Source organism: Myotis brandtii, unplaced genomic scaffold (genome assembly GCF_000412655.1).
Source record: "Myotis brandtii unplaced genomic scaffold, ASM41265v1 scaffold975, whole genome shotgun sequence".
Classification (NCBI taxonomy): Eukaryota; Metazoa; Chordata; class Mammalia; order Chiroptera; family Vespertilionidae; genus Myotis; species Myotis brandtii.
Window position 1 is genome coordinate 444,943 of NW_005372049.1, and position 15,017 is coordinate 459,959.

At 60.8% G+C, this 15,017-nt stretch overlaps 1 protein-coding gene across 1 annotated transcript in view; it reads left to right on the forward strand.

Moving 5' to 3' along the window:
* IPO9 (importin 9) overlaps positions 1 to 15,017 on the forward strand; it is a 24,791-nt gene that overhangs the window by 7,312 nt on the left and 2,462 nt on the right. Inside the window, 17 exon segments of the mRNA XM_005886378.1 lie at positions 2,591 to 2,652; positions 2,876 to 2,962; positions 3,482 to 3,683; positions 4,760 to 4,848; positions 5,443 to 5,529; positions 5,961 to 6,080; positions 6,156 to 6,256; positions 6,391 to 6,449; positions 6,838 to 6,989; positions 7,737 to 7,835; positions 8,449 to 8,555; positions 8,825 to 8,964; positions 10,608 to 10,767; positions 12,213 to 12,439; positions 13,463 to 13,611; positions 14,192 to 14,550; positions 14,659 to 14,737. Of these exon segments, the coding sequence (XP_005886440.1) occupies positions 2,591 to 2,652; positions 2,876 to 2,962; positions 3,482 to 3,683; positions 4,760 to 4,848; positions 5,443 to 5,529; positions 5,961 to 6,080; positions 6,156 to 6,256; positions 6,391 to 6,449; positions 6,838 to 6,989; positions 7,737 to 7,835; positions 8,449 to 8,555; positions 8,825 to 8,964; positions 10,608 to 10,767; positions 12,213 to 12,439; positions 13,463 to 13,611; positions 14,192 to 14,550; positions 14,659 to 14,737 (2,279 nt within the window).

Below are 15,017 nucleotides of genomic sequence, written 5' to 3' on the forward strand. Positions count from 1 at the left end.
CCTGGTGCAGACGTGGCCCGGCCCCGGCAGGAAGGCTGAGCCTGGGTCCCGCCTCCAGCTGAACGCGCTGCTGGGGCCCTTGGAGGCTGTGTGTGGGTTTAAATCGCCCGCTCCCTGAGTTTATCTGGGAACCATGGAAACGCACCCCGTGGTGGCCTCGTTTCCATGGAGGATGGCGCGTCCTCCGAGACAGTCCCCCTTCTCTCCTGGCCTCCCCTGGCCTTTGGGTGCAGAGTGCCTCCCGTCTTACCTTCTGTCCGTGACACGATCAGTGGTTCCTTCCCGCCTTTGCGTGAGGGTGCAGCTCCGGGGTCCCAGCCGTCGTCCATCTCTGCGCCGGATGCGCCCGCCCGCCCGGCAGGCTGATGAATGAGCACGTCATTCTCGCTGCTTTGAGTTGCTTCCCGTTGTAGTTTTATTCTCGTGGGAAAGGCCTTGCCTTCTGGTCCTAGGAACAGGCTTCCTCAGGACTTGAAGTGGAGGGGATCGGGAGCGTGTCTGCGCCTCGTGCGGTGATGGTCGGAGCGCCGTGGGCTCCAGGTCGATGGCAGCCCCGTCCTCGTCCCTCCCACCCGTCCGTGAGCCGTTTGTTAGAGCCGCACGCGGGAGGCTGGTCCGTCCTAAGGCGGACAGGTGGCCACCTGCCTGGGCTGCCAGGCCATGACCCCCAGGCTTGGAGATGAAGTGGGAGAATCTCTAATGGGATTTGGGGAAAGGGCAAAGGTCAGCTGTCAGCTCCCTGTTAAATGGACAGACGAGAAAGCATGGCGTGTCTGAGGGGTTCAGGGTGGAGGAGATTTTAAGAAGCAGTTAATCGATGGTTCTCTCTCACCATGGATGTTTCTGTCTTTCTCCCTTCCTCTCTGAAATCAATAAAACTTTTTTTTTTTAAGTGGGAGGGCCTGGTATCCAGAGATCGGCCTCTGTAATGAAAATATCGTGGCGCTGGCGCAGGAATAGACACGGTCCGGCGGGGACTAGGGTGCAGCTGAGGCGGCATCTCAGATCACCGGGCCAGACAGGCTTTAAAGGCGGGACGCCTGGTCGCCATTTGGACTGGGATCGGATCTTACACCAAGTGGATGGAAGTCTAAATGCTTACGGAGGGAACCACACAAGCTCCACATGAACGAACTTTTTCTCTAACGTTGGCATAGGAGAGGCTTTCTAAGTACAACTCAGAGTCCCGGGCAGCACGCCTTCCGCCCGGCATCCCGCTGGGGACTCGGCTGGGGCTGTGCCTTCAGCGCGTGACGGTGCGCCCACGTGATTCACCGCAGCGAAGCGCAGCGACTCTAACTGCCCTGCGCAGGCGAGCGGTGAGGGATCTCAGGACTGAGGTAGGGGAGTTCCGGGATGCAGTGTAGCTGAAGGAAAGCGAAGTGAGAAGAGCGTCCACTACTTTCCATGTAAACGAGAGGATGGGAGGGATGCGCCATCTGCTCACTCCTGCGAAAGCAGCCAGGAAAGACCCGCCAGGCCCTGCTGGTCACTGACATGGGGTGGGCGGGGAGTTAATGCGGACGGACGAGGGGGTCAGACCGTCCTGCCTTTTTATTCTGTTGATGGTGTCTTTCGGCGCACAAAGTGTTTTACGTTTTATGAAGTCCAGTACGTCTCTTCCTCTTTGTTCTCTGTGTTTCTGTGTCATCAGGACGTCATTGCCAACCCAGTGCTGTGAAGTTCTTCCCTGTGCTTTCTCTGGGTCTCGCGTTCAGGCTCTCGGTCCGTGAGCTCATTTTTGTCTGGGGAACCCAGTGTCCAGCATCATTTGTTGAAAAGACTGTCCTTTCCCATCGGACAGACTGGATGCCCCTTCAGAAGTCACATGACCATGGATGCGGCTCTCTGTTCTGTCCCCTTGGTCTGTGTGTCTGTCTTTCTGCCAGAACCTCCCTGTCTTGATCACTGTAGGTTTGTGGTAAGTTTGGGAATCAGGAAGTGTGAGTGCTCCAGCTTTGGTCTTCTTTTGGTCTTTTGTGCTCCCTTGAGATTCCAGATTAATTTTAGGATGGATTTTTCTATTTCTGCAAACGAACAAACAAACAAAAAAAACCATTATTGGGATTTTTATGGGGTTGGATTTAAGGATCTGAATTTTATTTTGGGAGTAAAAGCTGTTTAGCCTCCCAAATGCATATCAAGATTACTGCTTTCATTGCTCATTGACAACTGTTAACTTCAGCAGTTGTGCTGAGGGACTGAGCCTGTGAACGCCAGCTTTCCTTAGACTGAGCATCGTCTCCTGTCTGGTGGTGCGTATCTGAGCAGCTCCTGAAATCCCACTTTTTCTGTGGGGTCAGATGGTACAGGTTTCGGTTAGATCCGCATCCGTCACTGGTTCCAGAGGAAGGCGCTACCGTCTGGGAAGGGAGGGGCGGAAGGCGCCTGTGGTGATGGAGAAGGGGACCTGGTGCTGGGACTTCCCTGTGGGCTCCCCGCCGCCCCCTGGACGGTCCATCTTGGCGTCATCAGTGCTTCGGTGGAGCAGGCTCCTGTCGGCGGCCTTCCCTGCTGGCACCTGGCTTCTTGCTCAGTCATCGCTGCGGCTCTCCTGCCCTCTTGGACTCACAGCCGTTCTCTCTTCCAGAATTTGGTGTCCACCTGGCGGAGCTGACCGTGGACCCCCAGGGGGCCCTGGCCATTCGTCAGGTACGTCCATCCTGATGGGTCCGATTTATAAGGAGCTCCCTGTACTTGGTCATGAAGCTTGGTTGTGGGAAAGAGGAAGCGTAAAGCCAGTTTGTTTGTAAGTGACCTGGGGCTTGGTACCGGAGGTAGCTGCCTCGGGTGAACGGACCGGGCCGGGTGCATGGAGTGTTTACGTGTGGAAAAAGCCTTTTCTTGCTGTGGACACGGCTTGTTCTCTGCACAGCTGGCGTCGGTCATTCTGAAGCAGTACGTGGAGACGCACTGGTGTGCCCACTCGGAGAAGTTCAGGCCTCCAGAAACTACGGAAAGGGTGAGTCTGCCCGGACAGCAGGAGGGCCGGAGGGCTGGGCCCAGGAGGCGGGCGGTGGCTGGCGCTGTGGACACACTGCCCGGGTGGCGGGCCGACAGCGTCAGGCCCCAGTCTGCCGTGTTTTTCTTCTAAGCTCCAACTTCCCAGAGCTGTTTGAGGAGGAAATGGAGTGACGGTTCTGTTGGGTGCAGAGCTGTGCAGCCGTCCTGGGCCCCTGGGAAGCCCTGAGGCGCCGGCTGTCCCCAGGGCAGGGCTCCCGGCAGATGGTGGCTGCGGGCCTGGGTGCGGAGCACTGCGTGCCCTGCAGCGGGGACGGGGTTCCGTGGCCGGAGCCAGGCTGCGGTGCTGGCTGCCCGGGGGTGGGGCCGCGGGGAAGTGGGAGTGGACTGTTGGTCAGGGTCACACTCGGAGGAACTAGAGATGGTTAGTGTCTCGCGTGCAGAGTCTGGCGAACACGGAAGCTGGTGGGACGCTGCTGACCACGCGCAGCTGGTCTGAGGGCGGGCGCTTCCTCCGCAGGCAAAGATCTTCATCCGGGAGCTGCTGCCCAGCGGGCTGAGGGAGTCCATCAGCAAGGTGCGCTCCAGCGTGGCCTACGCTGTGTCGGCCATCGCCCACTGGGACTGGCCCGAAGCCTGGCCCCAGCTCTTCAACCTGCTCATGGAGATGCTGGTGAGCGGAGACCTGAACGCCGTCCACGGAGCCATGCGCGTGCTGACAGGTGAGGAGCCCTTGCTGGCGTGGACCCTGCTCCCTCGGGCCGGGCCGGCGTCTTCACCGACGTTGTGGTGGGGGCTCCGAGCAGCAGGACGCGGCCTGTGTGACGCCCGCTGGGCTACGGCCCCTCCCGCCCCGTCTGCTCTCTGCAGGGAATTCAGTTGGTGCGGCATCTGCTGCTGGAAGCCTCACGCCCAAGGCCGGGCTGCAGCGGGTGGTTAAGCACTTGATCCAGATCATGTTCTGGCTCTGCCTCGGGTCTGGGTTCCGTGTGCGTAAAACTCAGATGTAGTGTCTGCCTCAGTGGCGTTCCGAGTCATTTACACGAGCTCAGCTCCAAAGCATTCAGTTCAGCCGTCAGGGTGGTGAGCATCTTCATTACATAGAGTTTGGTCGTAGTTCAGCCAGGACAGAGGCAAGAACAGTCCAGCAGAATGAAATACTTCCACTTCCGGTCCAGGGAGAGGTGGGGGTCTCCCTGCTGAGCCTGAGGGGTGCTCGCTCGGTGCCTCGTGGGGGTGTTGGACGTTAAGGGGAGAGGCATGGCCCACACTCCCCTCACCTTCGGGTCTCAGTCCGCCAGTCGGCTGCGTTGGGCACATTGTCTGTGCCGTGGGCAGCAGGCTCACGCTTCTAGCTCAGTAGGTGCCGTTCCCTGGGACGGGGGCGTGGAGAACGGAGGTGGAGCCTCGTGAGCTCACTGTGTGCATCAGGACAGCCGCCGGGGAGTGTGGGGGCTGGGACCAAAGGGGAGACACCTTGACGTGCACCTGAACGTTGACATGCGGCCACAGACCGGGTTCACGCAGTTTTCTGACGGCGGCCTCACCAGCTTCACCCGCCTCTGTCAGACTTTCCTCGGGGCCTATTGAGGGTTTCTTTCCTGATCTCGTGTCTCCTCCTCTATCTCTGACTTGTTCGCTTTCCCTTCCTACCAAGTATTGAGTAGCTCCTTCCTCCCGGACAGGCCAGCAGGCCGGTGTCGGTGCCGTTCCTCCTGCCGGGGCGCTGCCGCGGGAGGCAGTGCGGCGTCTTCCCACGCACTGTCCCACGCAGACTGGGCTCCCTGTTTCCTTGTAGAATTCACGCGGGAAGTCACGGACACACAGATGCCCCTCGTCGCCCCCGTCATCCTCCCCGAGATGTTCAAGATCTTCACCATGGCCGAGGTACGAGGGCCCCGCCCAGGCCCCAGAGCCGGGCCGCAGGCCGCGCAGCCTCCCCTCCCGGTGGGAGCCGTGTTTGCTGCCCGTCCCCAACGTGAAGATAGAGTCACCGCGATCCTTGATAAAGACCCTGCACCCTGTGGCCCGAAGTCCCGGGCTGACCACTCCTCCCGCCTCGCCGAGGCTCGCACCCGAGCTCGCTCCCGCTGGCCACTGAGGGCAGCTGTCACTGTGGTGCTCACAGAGGAGTTCATGTCCCTCACGTAGACATGCTAACAAGTGTGAACGGAGCTCGTCCAGTCACACGGCAGCCTGGGGGTGGTGCTGCCCCCGCCTCCTGCTCTGCCCCCGCGTGCCGGGTGTGCAGGCAGTGCCAGGCCCCGTGTTTCCCATCAGGTCGCCCGCGAGGGCTGTGAGCGTGAAGGCTCATTCCAGCGAGTCCCAGCTTCTGTGCCTTGCGTTCCCTGGAGGGCAGGATCCGTCCCAGGGAGCCCCGTCACATCGGGGTGAGGGGTCAGCTTTCCTTCCAGTCGCAGGCGCACGGCCCTGTCGCACGGCCCCGTCTCACGGCATCACGGCTGTCTGTGCCTTTCCCAGGTGTACGGCATCCGGACCCGCTCCCGAGCCGTGGAGATTTTCACCACGTGTGCCCATATGATCTGCAACATGGAGGAGCTGGAAAAGGTACGGGAACCCTGGGCTCACGGTGGGGTGCCCCATTGCGGGCAGCGAGCTCTGCAGACGGCACACGGCCCGGGGAGCGGGGACACTGGGCTCCGGGTAGTTGTCAGGCGTGGGTGGCTCAGTGTCCTGTTTGAGCCTTATTTCCTCCAACACCTTGTCCTGCTCCTGCTCACCGAGCGCCCAGAGCTCGCTGGCGTGTCACGGCCTCGTGTGGGAGACTCGCTGGGAACGCCGACCCTGGGTTCAGAGGCGGCTCGGAAAGCGGGTCTGGTGTAGCGGCTTCGAGGAGGCCACGCGCAGGGAGGAGCCCACCAGGGACTTAGCCGTGGGGTTGGCCCGGAGCCTGAGGATCTCCGGAGCCTCGAGGGCTGGTGGATGGGGCCTGGCCCCCGATGGGCCGCGTCGCTGTTGACTTCGCTCTCTGGCCTCAGGGTGCAGCCAAAGTCCTCATCTTCCCGGTGGTGCAGCAGTTCACCGAGGCCTTCGTGCAGGCCCTGCAGATCCCCGACGGGCCCACGTCCGACAGCGGCTTTAAGATGGAAGTCCTCAAGGTGGGCAGCGGCGCCGGGGAGCCCGGGGCTTGAGGGCGCCTGTCCCTGACCTCTGCTGTGGTCTCCCTGGCACAGGCGGTGACCGCCCTGGTGAAGAACTTCCCCAAGCACATGGTGTCCTCCATGCAGCAGATCCTGCCCATCGTCTGGAACACCCTGACCGAGAGCGCGGCCTTATATCCTTCCCGGCTGGGCGGCCCGCGGTGGCGGCTCGCCAGGTCCCTGCTCTAGTGCTAGCGTCTCCCCTGGCGCCCACCCTCCCTGTAGAGCGTGTGTGGAGCAGGTTGTACTCCTTTACTCTCCGTCATACTTACGTGAGGACAGAGGTCAACTACACGGAGGAGGTGGAGGACCCTGTGGACTCGGATGGTGCGTGCTGTGGCTGCTGCAGGAAAGCGGCCCCGGGAGGCTCCTCAGCGAGTTCTCCGGTTGGGTTTCCCTTCGCTGTGCTGGGGTGGGAGCAGGGCTCGGGCCGAGTCTCACGGTCACGGGCCTGGACTTGGACACGGTGCTCCCAGGCCCGCCAGCCCGGCCGCTCCGTCATTCTGTCTGTCTGGGCTGGGGCCCCGGGGGCTGACACTTTCCTTCAGGTCAGAACACACCTGCTGGGAAATAGCCTACTGTCCCCCGGCCATTCCCTGGCGAGCAGTATTCCAAGTGACGTGAATAGCGTCAGTGTCACGGATCATGTTGTTTATTCCCACTACGTCCTGTCCTTCACGCTCTTGTCACTCAGTTGTCTCTGCGCTTCCTGCAGGCGAAGTCCTGGGCTTTGAAAACCTCGTCTTCAGCATTTTCGAGTTTGTCCACGCGCTGCTGGAGAACAGCAAGTTCAAAAGCACGGTCCGGAAAGCCCTGCCGGAGCTGATCTACTACGTCCTGCTGTACATGCAGATCACCGAGGAGCAGGTGAGCCGCCAGGAGCCAGGGACCCGGCGCCCGCGTGCTTCTAAAATAGACACGAGGGGAGTACCTCCTCCCTGCGGTGTGCTGGGGAAGCTGCAGTACCGAGGCCTGGCCACGGGGCCTGGGCCCTGCAGGACCCGACCCAGGCCCTCGCCAGAAGGACCCCCCCTTCTCTGTAAACAGAGACGAGGTCACCATTAGACAAAAGAGCACTTAAGACACAAGCATATGACTCATGTCAGCCACCAGCATCAACATCACCTTCACACAAAACCCGCCAGGTCTGGTCTCCTCTGAACGCGGAGCAGGGCCCTGCCCGTGCGGCTCAGTGGGGGCACCGTCCTACGCACCGCGAGGCCACGCGCTCCATTCCCGTCAGCACGGATCCAGGCTGCGGGTTCGGACCTGGTTAGGGCACGTAGGAGAGGCAACCAATCGATACTTCTCTCCGGCATCACTGTTTTTCTCTGCCCCCCTAAAATCAGTGAACATCCTCAGGTGAGGATTTTTTTAAAAAGTAACACCTGATTGACAGGCAGAGCTGGTGGCCTGCCGGTCTGAAGCAAGTGTCCCTCAAGGCCGTTGCCTTCGCTGATGACCTCTCAGGCTTCTCACACCAAAGAGAAGCACCTTGAAGCTGGGCTTTTATTCAAGAGAGCAAAGGGCTGAGGTCCCCCCGTGTGCGCAGTGAAAAGAGGGAGCGTGTGGCCGGGTCGCAGCCTCCCAGCGACCTCCCTCCTGGTCCTTCAGATCAAAGTGTGGACGGCCAACCCCCAGCAGTTCGTGGAGGACGAGGACGACGACACGTTCTCCTACACGGTCAGGATCGCCGCGCAGGACCTGCTGCTGGTAAGGGCTGCCCGACGCGGCGGCAGCTTCGCAGTCCTCGGCTCCCCCCTTGGAGAAACGCCCCGCCCAGCAGGCAGAGGGTGGGCGGCTCTATCCAGGTGTCGGGTAACGAGGGAGGATCTCAGGTGAAGCTGGAGGGTCAGGAGTTCCCAGGTCATTGCTGCTGGGTCAGCAGGACGTTTCCGACCCGTCCGCTCAGCGGGCTCTGGATGGTCAGAGGCCGGGCAGTGAGGTTAGGAGGTGGGGACGGCCCCAGCAGCTGCCCCTCGTCTCCGGCTCTGACGAGGGCTCGGGGTCTCTAGGCCCCCGATCTGCGAAGCTGCCCCTGCTGAGTGGGAGGGCTGTCTCGTGGTTGGTGAATTCTGCTCACCCTTTAGTTTTCTGGGCACCTGAGAAAGGTCACACCAAGTCCCTGTAGCAGGTGAGCCTTTCCCAGGGCAGGCCCTGCAGCCACAGAGACACCACCCTGTCCCCTCAGGCCTGCACCTGGGGTGTGTCCAGGACCCCTCGGGGACGCCTGTGTGTGAAGACTGACCATTCAGCGCAATCGCATTTGCAGCTAAAGCGGGTTTGCTTGCACAGACACGCATGAGCCCGTCTCCTGTCTCCCCAGGCCGTGGCCACGGATTTCCAGGGCGAGAGCGCAGCCGCCCTGGCTGCCGCGGCCACTCGGCACTTACAGGAAGCTGAGCAGACCAAGAACAGCGGCGCCGAGCACTGGTGAGCGGGCCGTGGGGCGCTGCCTGGAGTGCAGGGGCCTCGGCCGCCTGTGACTGGTTTTAGAGCAGGTCCCCCCCCCAATCCACGCCCGGCAGTCTGCTCAGATGCTGTTATTCTAAAAGCCGAGAGAGGAGAACGCGGCTTTGTTTAACTAGGAAACTGGCTCAGTGTCTGTTCCGCTCCAGGTTGCGGGGGAGGGTCGGGCTGGAGCGCCCTTTCCTGCTGGATCGTCCGGCGCGGCCTGGTCACCAGCAGTGCTGTCCCCGCAGGTGGAAGATCCACGAGGCCTGCATGCTGGCGCTGGGCTCGGTGAAGTCCATCCTCACCGACAGCGTCAAGAGCGGCCGGGTCCACTTCGACATGCACGGGTTCCTGACCAGCGTGGTCCTGGCGGACCTCAACCTCGCAGGTATGGCTCCGCAGGCCGCCGCCGGCCTGAGACCTGCCTCCGTGCCTTGTTCCTGGAGGTGGGTGAGCCAGGGTCACGCGTCCTCTGGGTCCCGTTCTTCCCACCTGGAGCTTGAGCTCCCGGAGCCCTCACACAGCCCCGGCCTGGGCTCACCTCAGCAGCCGGAGGCCCGCGGCCTCGGCGACTTCTCAGACCAGCGCTGCTCTGGCACTCGAGCAGGACGAGGCTGGCTGCGCCTCGAGGGCTGGCCTGGGCTCCGCTGTTGTCCTGTCGCCCCTTGGCCGTCTGAGTCAGGCCCAGTCTTCCTGTTTGCTTCCTGTTATTCTTGGCCAGTATCCTCCTCATCCCGTGTCCTGCCCTCCGACCATGTTGGCATTTGCCTTGGAGAAAAGCGGCCGCTTTCCCAAATTCCCAGCCCTGCCGAGCGGCCGGGGACGCCCTCGCGTGTCTCTGGCTCCTTGGCCTCTGCCCACGTGTCGACTCTCCTCCGCCCCACAGACCCACACACACTGCCCACCTCCTCCTCCTGCGGACATCAGGGACACTGGGCGTGCGGGCTGCAGCCCGGTCCCTCACTCCCCTCCCCTCCATGGACGCCCTGGGGAGCACCCCCGAGGCCAGTGCTCTGGCTGGAGGGGCAGCGTCGGCCTCGCCCTCACTCCGGGCTCTGAGTCAGAGCTGAGGGGCTGAGCCTCCAGGGCCGGCCTGTAGGGAGGTCCCTTTCCCTGCAACTGCGCTGCCCAGGCTGGTGAATGCTGCTTCCTCGCCCTGACGTGAGGTCTGAGTAGCAGGCGCGTCCTTGCAGCTTCTACCCGTGGTGCCTCCTGGCGAGGCACGTGATACGTGTTCAGGGAAAGCGGTGGGACTGCTCAGACCCTTAAGCATATTTTTGTAGCATTTGCCCTAGCAAACAGTCTTTAAAAATTCATGGAGATTGGAGAGTATTCAGTGTTCCGACTGGGGAAGGTTTAATATGTAACGTTTATTAGCCTCTCTATGGCTAAAAGCTTTTCTATACCAGCCATTTTTAATTATCAACAACCCCAAAGAGATTTTTCTTTGAATTTTTGTGTCAATTTTAACATATTGGCAGTGAAAACTGAGAGATTAAAATGTAAGAAATGTACGCACCCGTCCCATTAGCTGTCCGAGCTGTGGTTCGCACATCACGTAGCCTTTGGGGAACTGGCCTGTGCGCTCGGAGAGGGAGTGAGCAGACGGGAGCTGAGCTGGATGCCTGGGGAGGCCGCAGGTCATGCTGAGTCACTGGCCTCGAGGCCTTGAGCTCTGTGCTAACCAAGGTGCCCGTGACTCGGTAGACTGGCATCTGTGGGCATGTTTTAAGTACAAGAAGGAGAGCTGTGATGTGTGGTGTCCAGCAGTGGCCCAAGGGCAGGACAGCCTGGCAGTGAGGAGGCATGCGGAGGGCTGCCTGGCCGTGCGGGGTGGGGGTGAGGAGAGCAGGGGAGTCGGGGGGCTTCAGTCTGAAGCGCTCTGGTCTGCTTTGCCAACGGTGAGAGGCGGTGTTGTCTCTCACCCGAGTGTCTCTGGTACATGGTACCCGTGAGTGGCGAGCGCAGAGGGGGAGGGCAGGGGTCGCAGACGGTGGTGTCCAGCCCCTAATTGCTCTCTCTCCCTCCCAGTGTCTCCCTTCCTCCTGGGTCGGGCACTCTGGGCTGCCAGTCGGTTCACTGTCGCTATGTCCCCTGAATTGATCCAGCAGTTCCTGCAGGCAACAGTTAGTGGCCTTCATGAGACGCAGCCCCCGTCCGTGCGGATCTCTGCTGTGAGAGCCATCTGGGGGTGAGTACGCCGCCCGAGGTAACACCAGCTCTTTAAGAGAAAGTTACTCAGAGCTGAGCCCCGAACCGCAGTTCCAGTGGATTTTGCTGCTGGAGGTTCTTCGTGAAGCTGTTCTGTGGACTGGATGGAGGAAGGCGTCCCAGGAGCGTGTCCCGCTCCCTCGCTCCTGGCTCCCAGTGAACCCACCCCGGCCGGGACCTCCCCGCTGGGCCCTTCTCTGCAGACACCACGCCCCCGAGGCTCTGAGAGAAATGGCCCGAGGGCTGCACATGAAGGACAAGAGGAGAGCCGGCCGGCCTGGGGGTCGCTGCCTCCACATGCGGGCAGTGTGGCCTAGCAGCAGCTGTAGACCAGGACCCCCTGGTCGTTCACGGACACCCCTGCCCGGCCCAGAGGGACCCTTCTGGTTTGAGGAGTCTTTTAAAGTCCAGCTTGAACCCTGAAATCTCCCTGGAGTCCTAAAGCCAGTTTGTCTTGCCCCTGCCTGCGTCCTGCCTCTTGAGAGGGTGGCTGTGCACTGGGACACGTGTCAGCAAGGGGGTTCCTCCGACGTCTCGCTCGGGCCTCCATCGTGGACAGAAGTGCCCGTGGGCGCTGGGAGACCCCGGGAGAACATGGTGACCCCCAGGCCATGTGGCAGACCAGCTCTAAAGAAGGGGGTCAGAGCAGGCCAGCTGTGAGCATTGGGGTCTGACCAAAGGCGAGGCTCTGGGCGATTGGGGGTCAAACCACGGCTTCGCTGGTCGTGGTGGACCTGGGAACACAGCAGCTGGCGCAGAGCATGGTCATAAGACACGGTGTGTGTGTGTGCGTGTGTGTGTGTGTGTGTGTGTGTGTGTGTGTGTGTCTGAGGGTCTGAATTCTTGCCCAACACAGTGATTTTGATGTTAATCCATGATGGATTAACATGCACTGTAGTTCATTCCTCTCTCTTTTTTTAAAATATATATTTTACATGATTTCAGAAAAGAAGGGAGGGAGGGAGAGAGAGAGAGAGAGAAAGATGAGAGCGAATCACTGATCGGCTGCCTCCTCATACCTCTCACTGGGGATCAAGCCTGCAACCTGGGCTTGTGTCCTTGACCAGAATCGAACCTGGGATCCTTCAGTCTGCAGGCCCACACTCTATCCACTGAGCCAACCCAGCCAGGGCAAGACACAATTTTTTAAACATTTTTTACCTTAGTACCGCAACTTTTTAAATTGATTTGAGAGAAACACCCATCAGTTGCCTCCCACATGTGCCTCAACCGGGGGTTGAACCCGCCCCTTTGGTGTACAGGATGGCGCTCGACCAGCTGAGCCACCCCAGCCTGGGCAAGAGCATTTATGACAGCCGTGGCGGCCCTGTCTCTGACGCAGGTTCTTGAGCACGAGGCACCATGGGGACGCCACCAGGGACCCGTCCCTGGGAGGAAGTAATTCCTGCTTCTGTGTCTCCCCAGCTACTGTGACCAACTGAAAGCCTCGGAGAGCACGCATGTCCTCCAGCCCTTCCTGCCCAGCGTGCTGGACGGCCTCATTCACCTGGCCGCACAGTTCAGCTCCGAGGTCCTCAACCTGGTGATGGAGACGCTGTGCATCGTGTGCACAGTGGACCCCGAGTTCACAGCCAGCGTGGAGAGCAAGATCTGCCCCTTCACCATCGCCATCTTCCTCAAGTACAGCAACGGTATGCCACCAGGGAGGGCACCGCAGGCCTGCCAGCCGGGGCCAGGAGCACACCTGTCCCTGGGGAGATGCTCTTCCGCATCCTAGGCAAGCGTGGGCTGTCGGTTAGCAGAGCTGGAAAGGAGGGCTCCTGCTCTCGGGGGTCTCACCCCCTCGTAGAACCGGGGTGGGGTGGGGTGGGGTGGGAAGAGGCCTGCACTGCCTTAGGAAAGAGATCTGAGGACAGATGAACAGGGGGTTCCTCTCGCCTTTATAGCAGCAAAAATGTGGACGTAGAAAAGGATTCGTTTATGCCATAAATATTAAATGTCAGGGGAATACTTAAAGCACTGAGACAGTGTTTACGTGATAATAAGTAATAGACAGCTTTTCCAGAATGCATAGACTGTGGTGCCCGGTTTTGGCTTTGTGTTCGGAAAGGGTGTGTGTAAATGTACGTACGTAGACGTCAGTGTGTTGGGGCAGTGGCTGCCAGGCGGTGGGTTACGGGGTTTCTTTCCTTTAACGCTTTGTAGCACGTTCTGCGCCACTCTTCTGTCGTGCGTTTCGTCTGTACTTTATCATCAGAGAAAAGACCGAGGGTGTTTGATTGTGAAGAGGGGGCTCCGGTGTTGGGGCTCGGGGATCACTGCACATCGGGGTGATGGCTTTTCACGTGGGAGCGTGGCCTGGGAGGCATCCACACTGCACCCTCGGGTGGCCCTCGCTGCACGGCTCCCGCCCAGCACAGCCGCACCTGCTCCTCAGTCCAGTCGGGCTCCACGAGAATCAAGGCGTCAGGACTGGCTCAGGAAGAGCCGAGTGGTTGTAGGGCGAGCCCGCGCGCGGCCCGGGAGACCGTGTGCCTCTGGAGGTGGCATCTCTCCTGTTCTTCCAGGTGGCTCACGTGGTCCCGCTAGGTCCCGGCTGTGTGGCGTGTCATCCACGCAGACGCTGCTCGCTAGGTTAGGGCCGCACACCAGGCGTCACTAGCCAGCGGCGTGTGCAGACCGGCGGGCGGGGTCCTGTTGCCTTGTCACCTCAGATCCCGTCGTCGCCTTGCTGGCTCAGGACATCTTCAAGGAGCTGTCCCAGATCGAAGCCTGCCAGGGCCCCATGCAGATGCGGCTGATCCCCACGCTGGTTAGCATCATGCAGGCGCCAGCAGACAAACTCCCCGCAGGGCTGTGCGCGGTGAGTGGGCGCAAAACCACGCGGTGCAGGAGTGGGTGGGTGGTGTGAGCAGGTGTGTGTGTGAGCAGGTGGGTGTGTGTGTGTGAGCAAGTGTGTGTGTGGGTGAGCAGGTGTGTGTGGGTGTGTGTGTGTGAGCAGGTGGGTGTGGGTGTGTGTGAGTGAGCAGGTGTGAACTCACCACCTGCTGTGTGAGCAAGTGTGTGTGTGTGTGAGCAGGTGGGTGTGGGTGTGTGTGAGTGAGCAGGTGTGAACTCACCACCTGCACACACACCCAGCTGCCAGGACACCAGTGAATGTCGAGGTTCAGGGTGACTTTGCCGGCTGCTCTGCCCTCAGGAAGGGGTGGTTCTTGAGGGTCCAGGAAAATGGCTGTTCCAGAGGTGCCTTATCTGTTGACACACTGCGCGCGCTACCTGCTGCCCCGGCAGGGCCGGATGCCGCACAGCCCCGCGGCCGTCAAGGGAGCCCCGTGAGGAGGCTGGGAGCACACGCCGCCGTCGCGTGGTCCCTTCTTTCTTAGCGAGCTCTCTCTGGGCTGCTGCCCTTCCCGCCCGAGGCTCTGACCTCCCTCCTCCTCCAGACAGCCATCGACATCCTGACCACCGTGGTGCGCAGCACGAAGCCGCCGCTCTCCCAGCTGCTCGTCTGCCAGGCGTTCCCCGCGGTGGCGCAGTGCACCCTGCACACGGACGACAACGCCACCATGCAGGTACCGCGTGCTGCCGGAGGCGGAGGTCTGACAGGCCCACGCTCTGGCCTGTGTGTCTCACGTCTGTATTTACCCGGAGGCCGGGGACAGTCAGCTGCCAACGCCTGTGGCCTGTGGTCTGGGGGCTGCTGTCGTAGAGATGTGGGCGCCCTGTATCTGGGGTCACCGCTGTGGAGGCGTCACAGACACAGACCTGGGCCGGGAGGGAGTCTTTCTGGATGGTTCTCTGAGTAAAGTCCAGGAGATGGGCTTGGGGACCTGAGCTGCCTGCCGCCCCTGACGCTGTGCCTGAGGCAGGTGTGTTCCCGCGCCCGGTGGGCCTTACGCTTAAAACTCAGTTTGCTGGGCCGCTTCCCTGGAGGCCAGCGTGCGCGTCTTGGAGGGCTGAGCAGCCGGGGCGGGGACCGTGGTGTCTGTGTCTGTGTCTGTGTCTGTGTCTGTGTCTGTGTCTGTGTCTGTGTCTGTGTCTGTGTCTGTGTCTGTGTCTGTGTCTGTGTCTGTGTCTGTGTCTGTGTCTGTGTCTGTGTCTGTGTCTGTGTCTGTGTCTGTGTCTGTGTCTGTGTCTGTGTCTGTGTCTGTGTCTGTGTCTGTGTCTGTGTCTGTGTCTGTGTCTGTGTCTGTGTCTGTGTCTGTGTCTGTGTCTGTGTCTTAGGGGAGCCCCCAGGAGACGAGGTCCCGCTCGGAGGAGGCGTGAGGC